General features: G+C 41.0%; 1 protein-coding gene across 1 annotated transcript in view; it reads left to right on the top strand.

Moving 5' to 3' along the window:
- Positions 1-26,773, top strand: part of DNAH8 (dynein, axonemal, heavy chain 8) — a 262,658-nt gene that overhangs the window by 122,223 nt on the left and 113,662 nt on the right. The window contains exons 47-56 of the mRNA XM_015422004.1: positions 21-155; positions 1,063-1,224; positions 3,545-3,791; positions 6,202-6,443; positions 6,531-6,671; positions 6,887-7,124; positions 8,468-8,610; positions 9,168-9,302; positions 21,454-21,576; positions 25,771-25,984. Coding sequence (XP_015277490.1) covers positions 21-155; positions 1,063-1,224; positions 3,545-3,791; positions 6,202-6,443; positions 6,531-6,671; positions 6,887-7,124; positions 8,468-8,610; positions 9,168-9,302; positions 21,454-21,576; positions 25,771-25,984 — 1,780 coding nt within the window. The remainder of the gene's footprint in view (positions 1-20; positions 156-1,062; positions 1,225-3,544; positions 3,792-6,201; positions 6,444-6,530; positions 6,672-6,886; positions 7,125-8,467; positions 8,611-9,167; positions 9,303-21,453; positions 21,577-25,770; positions 25,985-26,773) is intronic.

The following is a 26,773-nucleotide window of genomic DNA, read 5'->3' as shown; positions in this document are numbered from 1 at the left end:
TTTTTGGTTTTCTTTTTTAGGTTCATTATGACTTTGGCTTGAGGAATATCCTCTCAGTGTTGAGAACTCTTGGAGCTCAGAAGAGAGCCAGACCAGATGACAGTGAACTGAGTACAGTCATGAGAGGGCTGAGGGATATGAATCTGTCTAAACTTGTAAGAATCAAATCTGTGTGCTCCGCCTGGTGTTCGAGAGACATTTGATCAGCTGCTGGCTTTTGTGCTCTCAGTGGGAGGCTTCCATTTTCCTCTATTTTTTGCTTCTTCCTCTCAGAAGACCACGGGTGGAACCTGACACCATCACCATTTTAAATCTGCATATCTGTTTTCACAGAGGATGCTTACAATATAGGGCCTTAAGATCATGACCTCCCACCTTTAACATCTAATCTGAATAAGAGTTCTGGAGAGCTTGAGAGCTTGCATAGATGTTATTTTGGTTTGTCCTAATAAAAGGTTTTACATAGGTTTTGTTTTTAGATTTTGCTTTGAGTCTGTGCCACTACCTTTAAACGGCATGGATATCGTGACAGTTAAGAAGCCTTTTCAATGCAAACCATGCAGTTTCACAATCAATAGATTTGTGTCATCAGGTATTTATGTTGTCCCTCTGTGTAGAATGTAGCCTTAAAAGCCTTTTGTTATAAGTTGCTGGTTCCAGATAGAGGCAGGCTGTGCAGGCTGTTAAGTATCGAGAGTGAGGCTCACAATATACACTTCCATATCTAGCTTTGGCTAATGCAGCAAAAAATTAGTGAGCTATAGCCTTCCACAGGGCAAAATCCCTTTTCCTAATGTTTTTGTCAACATGATGACTCTATAGAAAGGCAAGGGTATTATGAAATCCAGTAAAAAGGTGGACTCTTCATCTGGACAAATGCAAACAAAGGAAGCTACATTCAGAGATCAATTATATTGTCTGTTCTGAGTGTGCTCTGCCTTGCATGGAAACATCCATCTACATAAATGGGCAGTTGTTACATCTGGGAATGAAATTATATTAGTAGGGTTTTTTTCAATAAGACACATTTCATCATATTATAAAGCATATTTTTATTTTTAGGTGGATGAAGATGAACCCCTATTTCTAAGTCTTATTAATGACCTCTTTCCCGGGTTAGTGCTGGACAGCAATACATATGTTGAACTTCAAGCAGCTGTTGCAAATCAGGTTGAAGAGGCAGGGCTGATTAATCATCCACCTTGGAATCTTAAGCTTGTACAGGTACAGCATCATACATCTTAGAGTTTGAAGAAGGAAATAGAACATAAACTAAGCCAATTAGTAAAATTTTACACTTTTAAGTGAATCACAGAATCATACAGTTGGAAGGGACCTCCAGGGTCATCTAGTCCAACCCCCTGCCCAGAAGATGACAGAAAATCTCCAGGATCCCCAGCCAAACTGGCCTGGAGAAAAATTGCTTCCTGACCCCAAAGTGGAGATCAGCATTTCCCTGGGTGTGTATGAAAGGTCCACAAGAACTAAGCAAGTAAGCAATGATGCAGCCCTTCCTGCCATCTCTCTCATGATCTGCCTAAGTTCACAGAATTGGCATTGCTATCAGATGTCCATCTAGTGTCTGTTTAAAAACCTCAAAAGAAGGAGAGCCCACCACCTCCTGAGGAAGCCTGTTCCACTGAGGAAACTGCTCTAACTGTCAGGAAGTTCTTCCTAAAGTTTAGCCAAAAACTTTTGATTTAATTTCAACCTGTTGGTTCTGGTCCAACCTTCTGGGGCAACAGAAAACAACTCCGTACTGTCCTCTATATGGCAGCCCATTCATTCATTTTATTACGGTCAGAGACCCATTAAGTATATGGCAGCCTTTCAAGTACTTGAAGATGGTTATCATATCACCTCTCAGTCATCTCCTCTCCAGGCTAAACATACCCAGCTCCTTCAGCCTTTTCTCATAAGACTTGGTCTCCAGACCCCTCACCATCTTCATTGCCCTCCTCTGGACATGTTCCAGCTTGTCTATATCCTTCTTGAATTGTGGTGCCCAAAACTGAACACAATACTCTAGGTGAGGTTTAACCAGAGCACGTTAAAGTGATACAATCACTTTGTGTAATCTGGACACTATACTTCTGTTGATACAGCCCAAATTGCATTTGCCTTTTTAGCTACCACATCACACTGCTGACTCATGTTCAGTGTATGGTCTACTAAGACCCCCAGGTCCTTTTCACATATACTACTGCCAAGACAAGTCTCCATCATCCTATAATTATGCATTTGATTTTTATTTTATCCCCATTGAAATTCATTTTATTTGTTTTAGCCCAGTTTTCCACCCTGTCAAGATCATCCTATATCCTGACTTCTACCATATTTGCTACCCTTCCCAATTTAGTATCATCCAAATTTAATAAGCATTCCCTCTATTCCTTCATCCAAATCATAAAGATGTTGAACAAAACAGGTCACAGGACAGATCCGTGAGGCACTTTACTAGTCACTCCTCTCCAAGAGGATGAGGAACCATTAACAAGCACTCTTTGGGTGTGATCTGTCAACCAGTTACAGATCCACCTAAGAGTAATATGATCCAAACCACAGTTTACCAATTTGTTAACAAGAATATTATGTGGAACCTTATCAAAAGCCTTGCTGAAATCAAGATAAACTATTTCTACAGCATTCCCCTAGTACAGCAAGGTAGTAACTTTCTTGAAAAAATGAGATAAGGTTAGTCTAACTTGACTTGTTCTTGAGAAATCCATGCTGGCTCTTAGTAATCACAGCTCTAAGTGCTCAAGGACCAACTGTCTGATGATTTGTTCTAAAACTTTTGCAAGTCAAGACACCAGGCTGAGGGGTCAGTGGTTACCCAGATCCTCCCTTTCCCCCTTGAAGATGGGGACAACATATGCCCATTTCCAGTCTTTTGGCACCTCACCTGTTCTCCAAGAATTCTAAAAAATAATGGACAGAGGCTCAGAAATTCTATCCACAAGTTCTTTTAGTACCCTTAGATGCAGTTCATCTGGCCACAAGGACTTCATTTGATTTAAAGAAACTAGGTGTTTATGTACTACCCCTATGCCGATCCTAGGCTGCAATTCCCTTCCCTCATCATGTGTTTTGTTTCTGCCATGTTGAGCACCATTTCCCTCACAAGAGAAGACTGAGGAAAAGTAGGAATCGAGCAGTTCTACCCTCTCTTCATCACCTGTTACAATTTCACTTTTGTGTCCTTGCAATGAGCCTATCATGTCCTTGCTCTTTTTCTTACTTACTTTTTCTTAATTTGAACACAAGAAAAGAACCCTTTTTTGTTGTTTTTAGCATCTCTCGCTAGCCTAAGTTGATATTGAGCTTTAGCTTTCCTAACTCTCTCTCAAGAAGGAGTCTAGCTCTAAACCTTTTCCATACTGTCTAGTCATTAGAACCATGAGATATAATTGTCTCTAGAGGGGAAAAAGTCCAGGTGTAATGTTCTGTACCTTGTAGTGTGCATATGTAGTGTAATTCCCACTATAGGAAGACTAATAAATCCAATGGCTATTGAACTGTTCCAACCCCTGTCTCCCTTTAGTTGTATGAAACTTCCAAAGTGCGCCATGGACTGATGACCCTTGGACCCAGTGGATCTGGAAAAACGGCTGTGATAACTATGCTGATGAGGGCAATGACGGAATGCGGATATCCTCATAGAGAAATGCGAATGAACCCCAAAGCTATTACCGCACCTCAGATGTTTGGCAAACTGGATACAGCAACTAATGATTGGACAGATGGAATCTTTTCCACACTGTGGAGAAAAACTCTAAAAGCTAAAAAAGGTGTGCCAAATAGAGTGTATTATACAGCATATAATTACAGAATATTGTTAGTCTGCTGAAATAGATTTACTGTTTGCAGATTATTAACTTCTCTCTCTTGTAAAGGAGACATACCCTGAATATAAAATACTTGTAACTTTAGTTCTAATAAATTGTAAAGTGCTGTTGGAAAGTAAGTATTACTAGCTGGACTATAGCATACAGTTATATAGATTTGGGATTTGTTGGTTTTAATATGGTTTAAAGTGATGTGTCCTGTGTGTGCAATCTAGAGCAATTAAGAGCCTAAACACACAGTGAGAATACTTCTGTGATGTTGCTTTAGCTGGCCTATGTCACATAGGGCAATAGATGAGTGAATACATATTTGAAAGCTGCACTATATAAAAATGCTGTTATGTACAAAATGAACATGTCCGGGAGATGGAAGGATTAGAATCTTGTACCATATGCGTCCTCTAATTGTGTATTTGAAATACTAAATTCACTGAATTCCACTGAAATAAAGTCTCAGTTTGGTTACCTGTCTTCTGTTTGTGGACATGTTAATGAAAAAAAACCTTTCTTTGTTTCTTTAAAAAAAACCCCATGGTGAGTAACAAACAAATATTATTTACAAATTGGCAAAAGCAGGCCAGTGGAAAGGACGTTTCAGTTTCCTCCTCCCTCTTTTGTTGAATGGCCAGTTGCTGAGAGTGAAGCAGATAGCTACTAAACTGGGCGGGCCTGTTAATCTATAAAACCAATGCAAAGCATTTAATTGCTTTGAAATTAGCTTTTAAGATGGCATACATGTCTCTTTTATTTGTTTAGTAATTTCATTTTCTTATTATTTTCATTGCATCTTAATATATTGAAAGTGAAGGGTCTGCTACTTCTGGTTGGTAGTCTAAATCCCCTCTGTCGAGACGCAGCACTGGCACCACCAAGTCTTGCAAAACGTCAGGGAATTAGGAACTGTCCTACTAACTGCTTGATTTCATCCCAGTGTTGGTAAATGTAGAGCTGAGTCTCCCACAGCAGGTTCACCAGGATAGTGTCACTCACCTCATCCAGCATTACGTCGGTTTCTAACTGGGGGTTGAACCTGTTGACACACCATGAAGGAATTACTGAATGGAAATCAAAGTAGTGATTTTGTACATATGTAAAGATCAGGGAAATTAGGACACGGAGGCAGACAAAGAAAAACAGTCTCTTGAGACAGAAGGGTGCAGGAGACAGTAAAACACAGAGAAAACCAAATACACATAGAAGCACTCTGTGGTGCAACAGATAGCACACTGAAATGAGACGGTGGGAAACTCGGGTCCAGATCCCTATTGAGTCACAAAATGTTTATATTTATTTATATCCTGATTTGATCCTCAATCGGGACCCAAAGCAGTTGCAACATCATTTTCACCACCGTTCCTTTATCCTTATGACAGCCACTCTGTGAGGTAGGTTAGGCAGAGAGAATAACTGGCTCAAGGTCACCCAGCGAGCTTCTATGGCAGGGTTTTCCCCCCCCCAAACCTGAGTCTCCCAGATCTTAGTTCAATACGTTAACCATTTCACCACACATCTAAAGGGCAGGGGAACTTCAGAAGGCAAACCCGGGCGCCTTATTCCTTGTGCCATCATGGCAGTTTCACAGACGTTACAAGTGCTGCTGCCCTAAAGGTTCCTATCTGCTGTTCTTGAGCACTGCAGATATAGCAGGCTAGAAGCGGGTACAGAGTTCACCATGGCATTAGAGGGGGGACAGTAGGGGTAGCAAGACTAGATAGGTCAGTTTCTGTATCCTTCCCTTTGTCTGCTTCTCTGCTCTCCCTTTGTTTACCCAGAATGCTACTCTGAAGGGTTCCTTCCTTCTGACTAACTTCTTGTCTTCCTGCTTCTCTCTCTAGCTGCCACGAGAATAAAACGTGCTCTCTGTAATCTCTCTGCATACTAACATCAATAGAATGCCTATTTCCCCTTTCCTATCAAAGCATTTAGTTCCTTTACAATAAAGGACTTCTTTTTCTTTTCTAAAGCAACAGCCTTGTATGCACTTTATTCCATAAGCAGCATCTCCCTTCCACAGTGCAAACCAAACTCTGGTATAATAAATAGGTTTAATTTGTTTTGGTTAAACTATTTAGTCAGCCTTCTTACTGGTTAAGTGTTACCCACTGGGATGATAAAAAACACAGATTAACAAGGCCAATGGAAAGGGCTGCACTGTCTCCTTCTCAGTTGCTTCATCTGCTGGCTGCTAATGGAATCCAAGAGGGGAGAGGCCATGTGACAGCTGGCCGGGCAAGCTTGATGTCAGGAGCTGCCTTCTCTCTCCCTTGCCTGCTGAACTGCCCGATAACATGTTTTCATTTATTTGTCCATTTTACCATTTTATACTCACTGTGTAATCACTCTTTATTTCCAGGAGAGAATATTTTCCTAGTTCTAGATGGCCCTGTGGATGCCATTTGGATTGAAAATCTGAATTCAGTGTTGGATGATAATAAGACTCTCACTCTAGCAAATGGTGATCGGATTCCCATGTCTCCCACTTGCAAGCTGCTTTTTGAAGTTCATAACATTGAAAATGCTTCTCCTGCTACAGTTTCTAGGATGGGTATGGTGTATATCAGTTCTTCGGCCTTAAGCTGGAGGCCAATATTGCAGGTACACTTAATAGTGAGGGCTGTTCTTTTAAAATTTTTAATTACAATTATTGGATTTTTTATGCTACTGATTTCTGCCTATCTATAGGGTTGGCTAAAGACACGTACTCCACAAGAAGCTGATGTGCTGTTAGGCTTATATGATAAAGTGTTTGAAGAAGCATATACATACATGAAACTAAGCCTAACCCCCAAAATGGAGCTCCTGGAATGTAACTATATTATGCAGGTATATCATGGTATTGGTGTCTCAGCCCTTAGAAACAAACACAGTAATCTTGCTTTCTTAACAATATTAGATATCTTTGATCTAAAACTGACATTATTTTGTAGAGGAAGAATGCATTAAGTTCACCAGCCTTTGATTTCACTGAATACCACATTGAGATTTTATTAAGCAAAATAAATCTTATGTGTTTTTTTTCCTTCTAAAAATCTTCCCAGTCCATTAACCTTTTGGAAGGATTGATACCTTCAAAGGAAGAAGGAGGTATATCATGTTTGGGACATCTTCATAAACTATTCGTCTTTGGCCTGATGTGGAGTTTAGGCTGCCTTCTAGAACTGGAAAGCAGGGATAAGTTGGAAGCCTTTCTTAGAAGCCATGAAAGCAAACTAAATTTGCCAGAAATCCCTAAAGGCACTACACAAACAATGTATGAGTTTTTTGTCAATGACTGTGGTAAGTCAAAAAGCAATATGATTCTTCTTATTACTTAAGAATATATACTTAATTTCTACTATTGGGACATCTTTTCATCATGTTCCTAGACACATTTATATTGAAATATGTTTTGTTGATCCTATTGGAATGTCCAAAGAAATGTCGGTGTATTAACAGGCTTAAGTTTTCATTATCAGTAATAAAATTCAGATGGGTAGCCACGTTGGTCTGAAGCAATTTGAGTACAGTGGCATCTTTAAGACCAACAAAGTTTTACTCAAAGGGTAAGCTTTCATGTGCAAAGCACACTTCTTCAGACAAATTGGAATAAACTCTCCTCAAGGGCTACTTACAGGAAAAAAGAGGGTGGGGGGCCAGCTGTTGGGGGGGGCATTGAGAGCCAAGATGCATATGCAGAGCTGAAACTGGATCAGGTGGCTGGTAAGATCAACAGATGGCAGCAAATTAGCATGTAAATACAAGAGTTAACAAAGAGATGTGAGAATTAAGCTAGAGTCCAGTGGCACCCCCAAGACAAACCAAGCTCAAACATGTGTACATGCAAGAAAAAAGACTCAACGTGAGCACACTTCTTCACATACATTGAAACAGATTTCCTCAAATATTACATGCAGGTGGGGGGGGGTTAGTTGCCAGGAAGAGCTGATTAGAGTCATGTAAACAGCAGCAAGTTGGCATACAGATAATAAAGGAGTTAACAACAGCTGTTTTTGCAGTTCTTTTAAATGTGCCCTGTTTAAAGGGACTGCAGAAAAAAACCAGAAAAACAGCTGAGCAGCAGGAAAAATCTGCTCCCACCTCTCAGCTGTTTTTTGGGCTTTCCTGATCTTCCTGAATATATCCAGGATTTTTTTCAGTTTCCCCAAAAAATCCCAGATACCTTTCGGATGCCGAAATATACCCAAAATATACCAATAAGGTATGTTTCAGGTATATTTTCAGCTCAGGTAGATGCCTACCCCTGATCATTCATGTCTGGATTTTGCTCATGAGGCATAGCTCCAAGAAGAAGCAGGTCTAGGGAGCGCAGTGCCCCATTTCTTCTCTTATCTCTTGCCATTCTCCTTTATAGTCACACTCAGTGGCGGTGTGGGAGATAATGCATTACAATGCATTGTTCAGTGACTGCATTCTCAGTGTTTTTGTCTTCCTGTAATTCTGACTCTGCCGGTCTGTATTTTTGATTCCTTGGTCTGTCGTCCGATTTCTTGATTTCATCAAGGCCTTTTATATAAGTACAGCAAGTTTTATGATATTTCCTAAATACTTAGATTAGTGGAGATACTTGTTGGAGAAGAATAATGATTTGGGCTCTCCTACCATTATTTTGTTCCTTTTAGGAGACTGGGAGCACTGGAATAAAAAAGTTCAGGAATATGTTTATCCAACAGACAGTATTCCTGAGTATTCATCTATTCTGGTTCCAAATGTTGATAATGTTAGGACACAGTTTTTGATAGATACCATAGCAAAACAACACAAAGTAAGTGCATGAATTCTGGGCAAAGGGACATAAGGTGATACCTTTCTGTACCAGCACACCTGAGTTATCCCAGTTTTTTTTATGTTCCTCAAATGAGCACCACCTCCACAAAATTGACCACCACTTGACAACTTTTAGAACTTTGTCTCTATATTTCTAAGTTGGATAAGAAGTTTTTCTTATGAGACTTGGAAAAGTGAACTTGATCAAGTAGAAATTCTTGTTAAGCACCCATGATTCTTAACTTAAAATGCTTGAATCCTGTCCTGGATGGATAATGATCTGGTCTGGCAATTATCATTTAAAAGGATTGTTGGCAATGATATAAGTAAATAACGGTAAAGGGGTCAGTACTATCAGTCCTAGATGTTTCCTTTCTAAACAGCATGAGTTTATAGTTTCCCACTAAAGACTTTGTGCAGGGGCTGAAATTTTAATAATATTTGAATGCATATATATCAGAATATACACTAGGGTAGCCACATGTAGACTGGTAAGTGATATAGCTTTGTCATACCATATGACTACATGATAGTAATGGTAATAAAATATTGCAGGCAGTGTTGCTCATTGGTGAACAAGGAACTGCAAAGACTGTAATGATTAAAGGCTATTTAAAAAAATATGATCCTGAGGAACATTTGTCAAAAAGTTTAAATTTTTCCTCAGCAACAGAACCTGGCATGTTTCAGGTAAAGTACAGGTTTTTTCCTACTAATTCCACATGATGGTGCTTATACTAATATTTAAAATGTTTGGAATAATCCAGTATAAACTGTGGTTTTGTCTCAATGTTTTTTAAATGTTACGTTTCAATGATATTCATGCTCCTAAAATTTCAGGTCTATTGCAGACTCATTTTAACCCTCTTCCACTTAAAAACCCAACTGTTAGTGAGCCAATTGCAGTAGAGGCATTTCCCCAGCAGCCTTAATATTCCAGTTTCATTTCCCTTTGTTACAATTGTTTTCATCTTTGTGGCTTCTGTGTAGTCCTAGAAGAGGACTGTGCTTTTGCAGGCTGGCCACAGAGAGGAGCTAGCAAGCTTTATAGAGAAGTTTCTAGAGCCCAAGAGTGCTCCCCCTCCCCTCTGTCTTCAGCATAGCTTTTCCCACCCAAAAGGTCACATGACAAGGAAGGGGCGAGCACTCTTCCCTCAGTTCTCTTCTTGCTGCCATAAGGAAAGGATGTTCCTTAGTGAGCTGTTTTACTTCACAAAGGATTTTCATCAAACTGAGAAGGATGATGGGTAGGATGGCACTTTTCAAAAAATGTGAGGCATGCAGAACCAAAATGGCTCAAAATGATGAGCACAAATTGTGCCTATTATGTTTGGTTGAAGGGCACAATACCGCCTCATGCCCGGCCTGCCATCGCCTCACACCGAAGGCTAGGGAAGGCAGAGTGGTCAGACTCAAAGTTGCATTGTGGAAAAAGGCTTTGGGGCCCCATATCCAATATGGGATATGCGGCCTGCCTTAGAGAAAAGAATGAGGGCCCCATCAGTAGGTTTGGTATGAACCCCATCCACTCTTCAACAGACGGAAAAATTGACCACTGTTTCAATGAGTTGGTGCTGCCATTAAAAAATCCAAGAAAAGACAAAGCATGCACACAGAGCCTCACCTCACCCATCCCCTTCACCTCGCCACTGATCGCTGACGATTTAGGGTTGTGGTTGTTAGACTATAAGACAATATGGAGAGATAGAATTGTATACTGGATGGCAGGTGTTAAAAATATTTTATTGGATATTATGGATAGCAACCAAATGTTGTAAAGTGATTATAATGTCCATTTATCAGAGAAGCAAAAAAACCTACATAAAGTTCAATACTTCGAAATTCTTCATTCAACAAACAAATCACACAAAATGGATGATGTAAAGGTAATAACTTTAAACTGTAGAGGTGTCAACAATAAAATTAAGGCCAAACGCATAGCCAAAGACCTTCAACATCAAAAAATTAATATTGCACTACTACAAGAAACCTATATCAAAAAAGGGGGAAAGGTCTTACCACTTAACTGGTTTACAACACAATACCTAGCATATGGATCCTCAAAATACAAAGGAGTGGCTATTTTAGTTGCATCCTCCACCAATTTCAAATTAGAAAATTGAGAAAAAGATGACCAAGGTCGATATATTTTTATTAATGGTTACCTTAATGAATCACTCATAACTATAACTTCCATATATGCTCCCAACAAAAATCAATGCAAATTTTTATATGAAACCCATAATAAATTACATAAATTTCATACAGGTCCAATTCTGCTAGGAGGCGACATGAATTATCTAATGGATATCTACCTAGACAAATCATCCTCCAAAAAACCAATCAAGAAGGGCGAAAACCAGCCCACACCACCAAATCAACTCAAATTGATTTTACAAAAATATGATTTGCATGACATATGGAGACTGCAACATAGCACAGAAAGAGATTACACCTTTTCCTCACAGAGGCACAGAATACACACAAGAATAGATTATTTATTGGTCTCCAAACAATTACTAACAAGAATTCATACCACCACCATAGGACTACAAAAATGATCAGACCATGCCCCTGTTCAATGTATGATTGAAGACAAAAACAAATGCCCAAAGAAACAAAATTGGAGACTCAATAAACTTTTATTGCATGAACCCAAAATAAAAGACAAACTTCTTAACGAACTTACAGAATATTTTAAAACTAACATCACTGATGACACTCCAATTACAACCATCTGGGAAGCATCAAAAGCTGTAATGCGAGGTCATTGTGTATCCCTGATGGCATCCTGTAGAAAAGAGAAACACAAACTCAGACAAGAACTTCCCCAAACCATCAAAATTTTAGAAGATAAACACAAAACTACTTGCAGCAAAAAATATACAAAAGATTATTAGAAGTGAGAAAACACCTAGAAATGATTGAGACAATTGATATTTTAAAAGAAAATTTCAACAATTGCAAAATAGAACAAACCATACGTCTCCTATCTTGGAAACTCAAAAAGAAACAAACAGATAGATACATTGGAAGCATAAACAAACCATCAAAATATATTACAACGTGACACTAAAAAAATCATTCGAGTAATACAGAAGTTTTATGAAAACTTATACACCTCTCAATATCCAGATTCTCAAAACATTGCAAACTATTTACAATCTATAGAGGCTATACCTACTTTAACTGAAGACCATAGTTCAATGCTCAAAGTCCCTATATCAAATCAAGAAATTGAGCAAGAAATTAAAAATCTTAAAAACAACAGAGCACCTGGGCCTGATAGCTTTATTCCAGAATATTATAAAATGTTCCAAAAAACACTTACAGCTCCATTGCAAGAAACATGCAATGCAATTAGAGAAAATGGAAGCATGCCAGAAACCTGGCAAATGGCAAACATGATTTTAATCCCCAAAAAAGACAAAGATAAAATGGACCCGAGATCTTATTGCTTAATTTCTCTACTAAACATCGACTACAAACGTTTTACATCAGTAATTGCCTCACGAATGAAAACCATCATTGCAAACTACATTCACAAAGATCAATCTGGTTTCATCCCATCACGAGACATATCCGACAATATCCGTTAGACCATAAATATTATCCACCAAAGCAAACAGAACAAAACCTCAAACTCCTTATTGATGGCAATAGACATAGAAAAAGCCTTCGATTTACTAGAAATTCAGTTTTTAAAATCCTTAATTATGCATATGCAATTTGGGCCAACCTTTCTTAAAACTATCCAAGCCATATACCTAAACCCCAAAGCAAGTCTGCTAATTAACGGCGATACTTCAGAAGAAATATCTCTATCAAAAGGTACAAGGCAAGGATGCCCCTTATCCCTGATTTTATCTGTTCTTGCGCTGGAACCTTTAGCATGTGAACTACGATCAAACCCTACATTTGAAGGCATTAAAATTAAGGGCAAAGCGTTTAAAACAAGTCTCTTTGCAGACAACATAATACTTTATGTGACCAATCCAGACCCATCGATTCAAATCATAAATTCAATCCTTCATAGATACGCCTCCATAACAGGATTAAAAGTAAACCATTCCAAAACTATTATTTACCCCATCACGATACCAGAAGATATCAAAGCTCAGCTACAATCAAAATATTCATTGCAATGGATTGATGATAACCTCCAATACCTGGGTATTAAAATACCATTAGGTACCTCGAAAATAATAAAGATAAATCATATGGAAATACATAAAGAAATTAAACAACTATTGACCTCTTGGAACACAAAACCATTATCCTGGCTAGACAGAATTTCAATATTGTGATCTTTCATTTTACCAAAATACCTTTACTGTTTTAGAACTTTACCCATCCACATCACTGAACAACAAATTAGAAAATGGCAAAAGGACATAAATAAATTTATTTGGAATCTCAAATCCCCGAGAATTGCTTTTCATAACATGAGAATTTCAAGGAAAAAAGGAAGTTTAGCTGTACCCGATCTAAATCTATACCGAAAAGCCACTATCCTTGTGACAATAACACATCAATATAATGAAGATCACACCCTAGACTGGAAATGGATAGAAGAATCTACCATCTCAGATCTTACCTTTCAGGAACTTCTTTGGCATAAATCATTCAAAGAGGTCGACAGCAAAATTAAAAACCCATTTATGAGAGTGTCACTAAGGACATGGTATGAACTAAAATCCAAAATCACAAGAAACTTCTCACAATTAAGCACGTTTACCAGACAAAAATGGTTCAAACCTGCAGAAAATCCTAAAACTTATGGAACTTGGAGAGCAGGAAACTTAAACAGAATTATAGACGTGATGCACAAAGGCAAAATAATACCGAAAGCAGACTTGGAACAGAAACACAAAACTACCATCAGATGGTTCTAATACCAACAAGTGCAAAATTTGATACATAAAACAGATTTCATCTCTTCCAGCAAACAACCTCTTTCGGATCTAGAAAAACTGTTACTCAAATCCACTCCAAAAAAAGGCCTTATCTCTAAGATCTACAACATTATCACCCAAGTGCATACAAAACAGCCATTAAGCTACCAAAAGACTTGGAACTTGGACCTAAAAACGCAACTGTCAGATGAAAACTGGTAGAAATTTGGCAAACACAAACAAAAATCTCCAAAGTTCTAAACCTGCAAGAAACAAATCTCAAAGTGACCACTAGATGGTACTTAACTCCATCCAAACTAACTCATATGAACCCATCTATAACACCATACTGCTGGAAACTTTGCGGAGAAAAAGCCACGTACCTCGACAATTGGTGGTCCTGTAAATTAATCAAAAACTTTTGGTCTCAGATAGCAATCCAAATTGAAAAATTAACTAGCTACAACTTACCTTTGACTCCCGAACTGATGCTCCTTCATCTTTGGCCACCTGATCGACCTCCTGAAAAAACAAGAAAATTAATCAACATCTTATTAACGACAGCCAAATCGACAATAGCCAAAAACTGGAAAAACAAAAAACCTCCTACGGTGAACCAATGGATACATAAGACTTGGGACTCATTTATGTTAGAAAAATTTTCAATATACGATACCACTCATCAAAACGAATGTGAATTCTATAACCCACTTAGTATATGGTACCCAATATTGGACAAAATAACCTTACACAAATTCTGCTGGGAGAACATATCCGAAGCTAAATACAAAATAATGCTTTATAATTAAAAGAAAGGTTTAGTACATTTTTAATATTCCTATATTTAAATTGTGTCTGTTATTCAAAAAATTTTAACTCGAAGTTCTTAGTTATAAGAATTGTATAATGTTCGAAACTCACCTGCCATCCTAAAAAAGTTTTATTTGTAAAAATTCCGCTCTATCACTATGTAACCAATCCGTATTCTTCCTTGTTCATATGGTTTGTATCATTGTTTTATTGAAAAGTTAATAAAAATTCTAGTTAAAAAAAACCCCACTGATCGCTGACTCAGTGCCAACAATCTCCATCATCCTGATGCTGAGTCTCTTTTTCACCTCAAGACCAACAAAATTTCACTTGATCTTAGCCAAAAGGTGGATATCCAGTACGGCGCGGCGACGGGTGGTTTCTCAGCGGCTCCGAAATGCCCGATCCTTTTGCGCTCCTTTTGGAGCCCTCCCGGTTGCCGGGTGGGCTTCGCTAGCCCTCCTGGAGAGAGGGCTAGTTGCAGAGGGCTCTGTGATGGCCCCTCCTGAATTGGCAAATGGGGGGGGTGTCCGCTACTGCCCTGAAGCGGGAGCGTTCTATGGATAGAACATGGACGCCAATTGACCATCCGTGTTTTTTTTAACTTCGGTGGGATTTACAAATGAAATAGAACAAAAAGAACAAAGCACATCGTAAAAAAAAGATCAGTGCATGTAGGATTACGAGAAAGGCATTTGGTGTTGGACTAAATACCCCAAGTAGTTAGCTCCAACTTTAAGAAAAGCGGCCGGGAAGTGGTCAGGAGCAGATGTCGTCTAAAATTAAGATTATTTTTTCTTGTCGTGAAATTGATACCGCTATTCCCCTTCCATCTTCCATACTAAATTCTAATTTTGGTTGAAGAAATTCTTTTACATAAGTTGCTACTCCCTTTTTCTTTTTAATTCTGTTCTTTTTAAGTCTGTAAATAAAATTCCTAATTTTTTCTCTTTTAAATATTTTTCTTCATTTTTTATGTGAGTTTCTTGAATACATGAAATATCCATATTATGTTTATGCAGTTGGTGAAGAATTTTCCTTCTTTTTGTGGTCCATTGAGCCCATTAACATTCAACGATATAATTTTAATCTTCTGTGACTTCTCCATCTTCTTTCTTCTTCTTGCTCTTCTCTTTCTTCTTGTATTGGAATCTCGTTAATACGTTGGATATAGTTTTTTCTGGTTTTTTCCTCTCTCTTTTCTTTTTCGGTTCCTGTTTTTCTTCAGTTTCAGTGGGTTGAGCGCTTGTTCCTTCCCCTAAGTCTTCTTCCGAAGAGTGTGATGTCTCTTCATCATTTGATTCTCCTAAATCCTGTCCATTCCTTTCTAAGAAATTTTCCATTTTGAAGGTCGAATTTATGTTGTATCTTCTCCCTTTGTATGTGAAAAACAGACCTTCTGGGATTAACCATCGGTAAAGGATACCGTTGTTTTTCAATAACTTAGTCAGTTTGGTATATGTATATCTTTTTTCACGTACTCTCCAAGGAGTATCTTTTAAGAATTTGACTTCTTTGTTGTCTATTACTACTGACTTTTGATTTGCTATCCGAAGAGTGCTATCTCTCAAGTCCTTTTTATTAAATTTTACATGTACTTCTCCTTTTCTTTAAATAAGCAGTACTTTTTCTATAAATTGAGTCAATACTTTTCTCTATTTCCTCTTTTGTTCCTAATTCTAGTTCTTCTGATAATAGTTTAGCCATTTCCTCTTTCAGATCTTTTCCTTTAGATTCTGGAAAGTTCTGTCATCTGACAATAGTGGCTGCCCTATCAATTTCTAATGAGATCAGAGTACTTTCCATCCTTTCTGCATTTGCTTTTATCTCATAAAGATTTTCTTGAAGGTCTATACTATTCTTCTCTAATTTCCATAGGTCTTTGGAGTTTTTTTCTATTTCTTGTTTACGCTTCTCCATTTTTTTTTAGTTCTTCTGTTTCTGCGAAGATAGCCTCCATTTTGGTGTGTATGGGTTCCATTTCAGATTTTAGAACCGTCGGGAGAATGGTTTCCACTGTTTCCTTCACTGCTTGTGTTACCGTTTCTTTTACTGATTCTTGCACCGATTGAGTAACTATACTTTGGACCCATAATTTTAAGTCAGTTTTTAGCTCTTCCATGGAAATTGTGATGGTTGGGTTTATGGTTTGTTGTATGTTAGCTTGTGTTTTTGGTGAAGGTAATGATGATTTTCTTATTCCTGATCCAGATGCCATTTTAGCTTTGTTAGATAATTTAATTTATGCAGAGCAATTTTTTTTGTAGTTGAATACGTTTTTTAGGTGTAGTTGCTGGAATTTATTCATTAATTTTCCACTTTAGATTTATGATTTATATGGTATGGATTGTTTATGAAAACTTTATTTGTGTAAGAGATTAAAATGCTAACAGTTTAGTTTATGCTTCTTGATAGTCTGGGGCTAATTTTAAATGTAAGCTTCTTGGTTGTATTCTTTATATTTTTAATCGTGTGGTTGTTTATATTGATTATATTTACTGAACCAATAGCGTTAAACCCCCCTAGTACTTATTTGTTTCTTAAGTGTATCACTTGGGGCTATAGAGCTTTGAATTACTATTTGCTTTTAAATTCTGTAACTTCCCCTTACCTATCCTGTTTCCTGTCCTGCTGTTTTGGTTCCTTTCCATTTTAATATGCTTTGGGATTTAAATTTGCCTAAGCTTTTTAATTACTTATGTTTATTCTATGTCTTAATTTTATTGCTGTAGCTCCACTTTAATTCTATGGTTATTTGGCACCTTGTATTTTTATTTTTATTTATTTTTAGTTAGTCTTTCAGTTGCGAGCTTTATATAATATCTTTTACTAATAGCTATTTTGAGTTTTTGTAAACAAGTCTTACTACCACTCAAAGCCTAGTCCCTCTTTCCCCCTTCTCCATTTAGTCCTGTCTTTATTTTTTCTCTACTTCCTGATAAGTTCATTATAACATCAGAGCTGGCCTTCCTTGCAAATTTGCCAAGTTACTAATGCTGCCTTCTCTATGCTCTTCCGTCGGCTCTTGCTGTGCATCACATCGTCCCGTCTCCACACTCTCCTGTCGTCTCCGCCTCTTTTCCTCTCAGCTTTTGGCTCTCGCCCTCCTTCTTGCATCTCTCCGTCATGTTTCACCTTCCCAGGCTTCGCCTTTTGCTTCCTACTCCCAAGTCATCTCTTGCTTGCTCTCGCGGTGACCCTTGTATTTCCCCATTAGTCTTCCAAAATTGGCCAGCAAGTCATGAAAAAGAAAAGAAAACCGGTTAGTTGTTTATTTTTATTTTCCCCTCCCTCCCTCCCTCCCTTTTCTTGTGCTAAACTTTCTAGCTTCTAGAGCTTTTGTTTCCTCACGGCCAGGTCGTAAAACAGCTTGCTCTCGTTTCCGGTGGGGGGAGAAGGGAAAAAGAAAAGGATTTAGTACTTGCAGCTGTATATCTTCATTAAGTTTGAGATTATAGTATTTTGAGCTATAATACTTATCTTGTAAATGGCTCAGCAGTTTCTATAGCTTGCTAGTAGTTATAAATTCTAGCTTCTGCCGCTATGCTCAACTGAATCCGGCATTTCCGTTGGTGTCCTGGGGTTCTCCCGCTTCAAGGCAGCTTCACACCTTTTGCTTGAAGAAAGCCTCTTACTCTCCCCTCAATTCTTGAAGGCAGACTCAGGGGCTCACAGCCCATAAAGAGAGGTTAAGAACCCAGGAAAGTAGAAAGTGTCGGAGCAACTCCACACACGTCTACCCTCATCAAGCTCCAGTGGCCATCTTTCCAAAGGAGGGTTAAAATTCCTAACCCCCTCACCGACATATCTCAGGATGGGACAAAGGTTGGAAAGGTACCAAGTGTAGCTTTCCATTCCACCACCTTCTCCCACTGCCATATCTCCCTTTGGCCTTCAGATTAGCTATGGCACTGAGGGTGTTTTCTAAGTGCACATCAGTGGCAGTCTCTTACCTTAGACTTCAGGGATGCATCCTTTATCCTTATTTTGATGATTGGCTCTTCATAGCCAGTTCACCAGGCATCTTGGAAAGGAACTTGTTTTGCACTCTGCAAACTCTGAGTGAGCTTGGGTTCCTTATCAATGAGGAGAAATCCCACCTTTCTCCCACTCAGTCTATAGAGTTCATATGGACTAGGATTGACTTGAAGCAGGGAAGGGCATTCCTCCCACTATCAAGGGCTCAAGCCATTATTTCATTAGTTCAGAAATTCTTAAAGGTCAGGTTTCAATCAGACAGAACCATACAGCAATTGCTAGGTTATATGGCATCCACTACAGCTGTGATCCCTCGTGTGAGGCTCTTCATGAGACCACTGCAAAACTGGTTTCTTCTGGTGTTTCACCCTACCACAGACTCACAATAGAAAAAAACTTGTTGATTCCTAGGTCATTTCTATAAACCCTTAATTGGTGGACCAAGCTAACCCATTTGCTTAAAGGGATGCCATTAGGGTCATATTCACATGAAGTACTAGTCTTCACAAATACCTCCCTAATGGGTTGGGGGGGCACTGTGGTCTACATACGGCTAACAGCTGATGGTCACGGACCAAAGCAAAGATACATATCAATTTACTATACCTTAGAGCTATCAAGAATGCTCATTTCTTTTTCAGAGCTACTGCAGAGTTGTCAAATGCTCCTGGCAATCGACAACATGACAGTAGAATTTTATACAAATAAGCAGGGGGACACAGGTTCCATCTGTCTTTGCACAGAAGTATTTCGCATCTGGCAGTGGGCAAAAGAACACTTAGTAATCATATACATTGCAGAGAAACAAACCATTGTAGCAGACATTCTAAGCAGGGATGTAACTATCATTCAGGAGCAGTGCATTGCCTGACCCCAATTTTTCATGAATGGGATTTCCCCAAAATAGACCTGTTTGCGACAAGCACTAACACCAAAAGTACCCTTTTTTGCTCCAGGGCAGCCATGGACCACAATTCACCCAAGGATGCCTTCCAGTTACAATGGCATGGGCACCTGATTTATGCATTGCCTCCATTTGGTATCCTTCACAGAGTGGTAGCCAAATTGAAGGCCAAATTGAAGGCAGACAGAACCTCCTGCATACTTATGGCTCCTTTTTGTCTGAGATGGGTATGGTTCTCAATTTTGTGGAACCTAACCGGGGGGTACACAAATCCTTGCCACCAGAGGAGGATCTCCTACAAATAGGCCCAATCCAACATCCAGGTGTGAGATCTCTCTATCAGTTTGGCTGATCAGGCCCTAAAACTCTTCTTTCAAGAGAGTGACAGAGGTAATGATTGCCTCATGCAGACCTTCCACTCAAAGGTCACATGGGTATAAATGGAAAAGGTTTGTAGCATGGGCAGGATGGCAGGGGATTAGTTCTCAGACCTGTGATATGGCCAAGATATTCGAGTATCTCCTTACCCTTGAGGATGATGGTTTAGGGACTTCATCTGTAAAGGTCCACCTGGCCACTATTTTGGCTTTTAACGTATCGGGTTCCTCAGTTTTCTCCACTACAAGGCCAAATGGTTCCTGAAAGGTTTAATGAATTTGTACCCACCTGTCATGCACCCCATCCTTCAGTGGAGTTTATCCTTGATCCTGTCAAAGTTGATGTATAAACCTTTTGAAGCCATGGCAGTCTGGCTTGTGTTTTTTATTGTATGAAACAGCCCACACCCTCCTCAGTAAGTGAACTTGCTATTCTCCCATGTGGGACTTCACAGAAGCCACGAAAATGAACACAAGGTTGCACTTACCTGTAACCATTGTTCCTTGAGTGGTTTTCTGTGCAGGCACACATCCCTCCCTTCTTTCTCTGCTGTGGGCTTCTCTACTCAGGCTCCTTACAGTGACAAAGGGAGAACCGAGGGAAGACTGCTCACCCCTTCTCCATCACATGACCATTTGAGCAGGAAAGTCTATGCTGAAGATGGAGGGAGAGGGAGCACTCTTGGGCTCTAGAAACTTCTCTATAAAGCAAAAGTGCAATGCCCATGTGGAACTGCACAAAAGACCACTTGATGAACAACAGTTACAGGTCAGTACAACCCCGTTTTCCATGCTCAGGGGAAAAAATGCTGAAAAACCAGGACAGCAGGAGATTGCTAAATGCCAGACATTATGGGGAATGCACGACATTATGGAGAGGGGACACTACACCCACATTCACTGAAAGTTGAAAAAATGATTTTAAAAATACTTCAGGTAAACATAAACAATCACACTTTGCTCTGTTGAATCTTATGGGGGGGAATCTCATCCAGCTCCTCCTTCAAACTTTATAAAGGATCCAACCTGCTGCCTCTTTTTGTATTGAAATATAAATGCTACATGAAAACAAGTGGGATCCATAATACTTAACATTCTCAGTCTTTCAAGATGTTTCCCATTTAGTTTGTATGAAGTTTGCAAGCAGCAGGGAGGCCTAGAAGCTACCATTTAGCTGTGTTTTAGCTCTTAACTATGTATGCCATTTGGAAGAGAGGTGTGTGCCCTTGAGGGCATTTAAAGGTTGTTTATAAGAATATTTTGCGAGGCCAATTCAGTTTGGAAACAGTTTTAGGCAATTGGTAGCTAGCTGTCATAGTGCGTAAGAAGGGATTTGTAACCTTTCAGCCATATAGGATTTTTTCCTCAACCCAACCATGCAAGAAAAAACAGTCCTGAATGGTTAACTGCTGTATAAAGAATCTGAAGCTAAATCAAATTTGAAAGTTCATAACTAAACTTTTTCACTCGCAGTATCATTGCTTCCCTAACAAGTAATTTTTTCTATGTATACAGAAAGTGGCATTTTATGATAACAGATAAGATTGGGCTGTGTCTTTAAAGCCGTATGACCCCATAAACCTTGGTATATAGAGCTTTCATTTTACATTCATTTGAAGAGAGGTCAGTCACACTGCAACTGTCTTCTAGTTCTAACTTTGTTTTTAAAGAAAAATAGAGGTGGAGGAAAGAGCATGAAACACTGGGGTGCAAATACTCCCATTATCCTAGAGGAATACAATGTGGCATAGATTTGCCAAAAAGCCCGATTTTTCTTTTACACCTCTGGGCTAGCATACAGTTGCATTGTTGGAAGATGGAAAAAATTAACAGGGATTAGTAATTTACATATACTTTCTTTCCTTATTTTTGTTTAGAGGACAATTGAAAGTTATGTGGACAAACGGATGGGTAGTACATATGGACCTCCAGGTGGCAGAAAAATGACTATATTCATTGATGATATTAACATGCCAATTATTAATGAATGGGGAGATCAGGTAAAGTTCAAGTATTTATACATATTAAAACAGCTCAGCAGTGATTACCTCTGTAGTTTTCAGTAGAAATATTTCAATATTTCAATCACCAGTTGCCATGGAGACTTCATCCTCTTCTTGTGTTAAAAACAGTATTGCTTGTTGATGAACTTTTCAGTTATTAGTAGCCTGATTCTATGGTCTGCTTTGCAAGCAGGGTTCCCTTTAGGTTGTGCTGAGTGCATTAATTTTTAATGGTCAGCACATGGCTTTTTGCCCGAGTGCACTGACCTGGTTGCTGGCCATGTGTGGGGTTGGCTCACTGCCTCACATGGCCCTGGGTGGTGGCTGGCTCCCCCCTGGCGGCTGAGACCAGGCAGCAGGGGCAGCTCCTCCTTGCTGAGTGCCAGCTGGCCCCCCAGGCCAGTGCACCAGAAGAAGGCTGTGTGGATGTAGCCTTGGGAAGTGAGTGCCCTGACTCACCCATTTCCGGGCAGCAGCAACAGCAGAAAAACCTGGCCTTCCCCCTCCCTGGTGGGCCTATGTTGAGGCCTGAACTGAGCCTGGGGGAAGGGCCATTGGGGGAAAGCATGCTGTACTGCCCAGCCAGCTCATCTGGCCTCGTGGGATCTCTTGGGATGTTTAGTTTCCCAGCACGGCAGCTGCTTTCTCCAATGCAGCTCAGGCTTGTCATCTCTGGCTGGGGACTGGTTTTCAAGGGCTGCCGCAGTGCTGCTTGCCCTAAAGTCCTGGCTCTTCCCCCCTCGTTAGCTTCACTGCCTGGCCTCCTCCTGCACTCCAGGTAAGCATGCATTTAGAACAAGGGGGAAAGGTGCATAAGATTTAAATGGGGGAAGGAGGAGAAGGGAGGGAGGGAGACAGGCAAGGGCAGCCCAATTCTCTTTACTGAAAAGAAAGATCAACGGGACTTGCTCTGGCAGGGATGCAGGTCCGGAGGTGCCCAGGCCACATGTCTGCCTCCCCCCCCCCAACAGTCTTTGGCAGGGAGTGCAGCCCGGCGCTCCTAGTGGGCCTCCCATCACCAGCATTGGGGTGGTGGTGCAGAGGAGCCAACTTTGAGTTGTGTGAGAAGTAGGCTTGCCAAGTCCCCCTGTGGGGCAGGGAAACCCCGCCCCAGAGGCCCGTTCCATGCCGCCACCAGTTCGAGTTTTTCCTCGGTTGGTCGTGGCCCCACCACCAGCATGGCCAGCGTCATCACGTCACTTCCTGGTGACGTGGATTGACCCGGGAGTCCCCCGCTCCGGAACAAGGTGTCACTTGGCAACCCTAGTGAGAAATGAGGAGAGGCCGGGGAGCATTAATAAAATTAATAATTTTATTAATTTTTTCAAACCAAACCCCCAAAAAATTACAAAAAAGGAAAAACAAAACAAAAACATTAGAAAACATAGAATTATAAAAAAGAAACACAAAGTACAAAAAGAGGTCAATGTTGAATCAGATTATTGACAGAAGACTTGATATTTAGCATGGCCCCTGTGCAAGGATCATAGCAAATGTTTTGTCAAAACACGTTCGCTTTTTTCTTGGGTATGTTGTTTCATAGATTTTTTTTAATAGTCTTTTCCATTTTTTGGGTGCTGTGTTCCTGTTACTATTTCTAGAAAACAAAGATGTTTGCTAGATTTCTCCTTGAAATGCATTTTTGTTGGAGGGCTTGGAGCTTGTGTTTCATGGGCTCTGCAGGATATGCCAATGTGTCCAAATGCAGGGATGCCACATATAGTTTACACAGAGTGTGAATAATACAGAGATTCTGGAGTAACTTTCAGTTCTTAATTGAATTGGCCAAAGCCTGGTTAAAATTTTCTTCAATTTTTAATGCAAATTAAATATATATTGTCAGTATACTTAGAGGGATAGTGTTCCCATTCTGAAAACTCAGAACAAATTGGATAATGGAATGATGACTTCTAAATGAAATAGTGGTAGGAATATGCATGGTTTAACAGAGTGGAGTCAGCTAAAGACTTCAGTGAAAAGTTCCATATAAGATTTGAAATACAAATAGTAATTTATATTTCATGTCTGTAGGTTTTGAATGTTTGTGAACTGTTTTTTAAAAATAAAAAATTGATAAAATGTAGGCCCGCTCAACTTTAAGGCAAGTAGATCTTTCAACTCACAAGGTAGAATTTCTGCTCACAAGACGACGTGGCTTACAGGGAACATTGTCTACAAGACAAAAAAGTGGATAGGACAGGATGCAAGTACTAGTGCAGCAAAAAATGTTGCAGATCATGCTTTTGTGTCTCTGCAACAAAATGCCTAAAGAGTTGCAGTTACCCAGAATGCTTCACACAAATAGAAGTAAAAGGTAAATGGCAAATATTTAACACTAGGAAGAATGCCCGTTGTGGAACTGAAGACAACGGGGCGCTAGGCTGGCCATGGGTGTGGGTCCACATCTCCATCTGGCCCCCCCACGGTGAAGCTGGCCATCCTGCCCCGCACGGTCGAGGCTCCGGCGGGCCAAGGCGCCTGGCGTCGCCCCTCCCCCAGCACCCCCGCTCGCTCGACGCGCCGGTGGGGGAAGCCGGCCAAGCTCAGCCCTCTCCCCGCAATCGGCGCGAGCCCGGCCGGGTGCAGGGCGCCGTCCACTTCCTGCCCCCAACTTGGGGAAGCAGCCCGCATTCCCCCTTGCAGGGTTGAGGCCCCAGCGGGTCAAGGTGCCTGGGTTGGCCGCTCCTGCCACCACCCCTGGCCGAGCGAGGCCCCAGCAGGGTGGGCAGACCAGGCTCGTCCATCTCCCTGCAGTGGGCGGCAGCTCGGGCGGGTGGCTGCGGGCCCGTGTCTCCTTCCCCAGCCCCCTCTCATCTGCCCTCCTGCTGCGCAGTCGAGGCTCCAGCGGGTGAAGACGCCTGGCCTCATCTGCCCCCCTGGCACCCCCACCCAATTGAGGCACCTGTGGGGGAAGCTGGCCAGGCTCGCCCCTCTCCCCACAATGGGTGCGAGGCTGGCCGGGTGCAGGGTGCCATCCACTTCTCGCCCTCCACCTCTGGAAGCAGTCCACACTCCCCCGCCACCCCCAGCCAAGCGAGGCCCCAGCGGGGCAAGCGGACCAGGCTCAGTCGTCTCCCTGCAGTGGGCGGCAGCTCGGCTGGCCGGCTGCGGGCCCGCATCTCCTTCCCTGGACCGCATCTCCCTCTCCTCGGCCCTCCCTCTGCACGCTCAAGGCCCCGGTGGGCCAAGCCGCCTGGCCTCGTCTGTCCCCACCATGGGGTGACGAGACAGGCTGGGCCTGGCTCCCCGGCCGGCCTCAGGCACGGTGGCATGGCGCCATCTCCCCTCATCTGCAGACCACATGGGGGAGGTGCGAGGGAACAGGCCACCCCGGTGCCTTTCCAGGTGGCTGGGCAGAGCCAGCACATGTCAGCCTGGGCCTCCTCTTGGCTGGTGGCGGCTCCTGGCTGCCGCGGCTCAGCAGCGGTGGCATGGCCCCATCTGGGGCCTGCAGGCCGAGTAAGGGTGTCTGGCCAGTGGAGCACCCAGCCCGGGCCACGGCTTGAAGGAAACTGAGGGCAAAAGGGTGGTCACTGCCTCCATGGGCGGGAGGACACAGGCGGCAGCACAGCGAATGGAGAAAGATGCCCTGTGAGTGACACACCAGGGCGCCAACGAATTCCGAAGCGTGTGGAATGTTCTAGAGAAGTGCCACCACCATTCGGCTTTTATTTATAAGGAAGATGAAGCTCCATAATGTGAGAGGTACCTCACCAGTTCGGCTACACTGTGCAAGGTTTTGATCATGGGCAACATTGTTCTTTTGGAACTTAGCAGAATTCCAATGCATGAAAGAAATCTGTGAGCAGTGAGCACATATGAGTTCATAAAGGTGTTCTGGCCCCAGTGCAGTCCAGTATCATAATCACATGGTTTCTTTAGTCCATCATAGAAAATAAAAAGGTATCTGCATTAATATCATATTTTGTTATGAAGAACCATATTATTGTACCCAAATATCAAGTAAGCTTTATGATCTCTCATCTCATCTTGATATATGACTTGTCCTGATCTAAACCAAAGGGATTTTGCACACTTAAATCCTGTTGATTTCAATGGGACATAAGTGTACATATATTAAGGGTAAATGAATCTGTGCTGTGCCTTATTTGTATGTTCTTGGTTAAATCAGCAGGGTTTTATCTTTGCTACTTTCTTTGTTTATAAACGATTCCATTATAAATTGCATAGGTGACAAATGAAATAGTGCGTCAAATGATGGAAATGGAAGGAATGTACAGCTTGGATAAACCTGGAGACTTTACTACGATTGTTGATGTGCAGTTAATAGCAGCAATGATTCACCCAGGAGGAGGCCGAAATGATATCCCACAGCGCTTAAAGAGGCAATTTACTGTGTTTAACTGCACGCTGCCATCTAATGCATCCATAGACAAAATATTTGGTACCAAAGCTTATTTTGTGATTTTAAATTCATTGTATTTTACAGTTCATCTGTGAAGCATTAAAATACTTTCCCTCTCCCTACTGTTAGTACTGTACTATGAGGTAATTGCAGCCTAAACATGTGTAAGACTACCATAAGGAATCAAACTGTTTCTTGAAAAACTTTGAAGTGGGCTACATGTCTTTCCATGTTAATTAGCAAAATGAAATATCAGTTTAATTGCTACTGATAATATTACCGACAATACTGAAGTTTCTCCCCCACACACACACATAATGCACTTTATTTTTATTTACTTCACTTATAGTCCATGTTGCTCCCTGACACTCAAGGCACATTACATAATTAAAAACAATGTAATAAGAGCAGTATAATACATAGAGCAAGCACTGCAATAAAACTGAATTACAAAATTAGAAAACAATGCACTAAAAACAGTATATTACATCCAATAAACCAGGATTGCAAAATAGAAAAACCATGCAGTAAAACAGTTTATTACATACAACAAACAATGGAATACACCTGGGTTACAAGATTAGAGAACAATGTAATAAAACAGTACAGTATACACAACAAGTAAGGGGTCCCGCGATACTCATGGGGGGGGAAGAGCTCATGGGGGGGGGGAGTCAGCAGCAGCAGGTAAGCCTCGCCGATCGCCTCTTCCCCCCTCCCTCGGTCTCCTCCACCCCACCCCACCCCCGGCTCGGACGGCGAGGCCCAAGCAGCTGTCAGCCGCTAGGCCTCGCTGGTCTCCTCTTCTCCCCATCTCCTCCACCCCAC

Source organism: Gekko japonicus, unplaced genomic scaffold (genome assembly GCF_001447785.1).
Source record: "Gekko japonicus isolate JY-2015 unplaced genomic scaffold, Gekko_japonicus_V1.1 scaffold960, whole genome shotgun sequence".
Taxonomy (NCBI): Eukaryota; Metazoa; Chordata; class Lepidosauria; order Squamata; family Gekkonidae; genus Gekko; species Gekko japonicus.
Note: the sequence above shows the minus strand (reverse complement) of the source record. Positions and strands in the feature narration are given on the sequence as shown.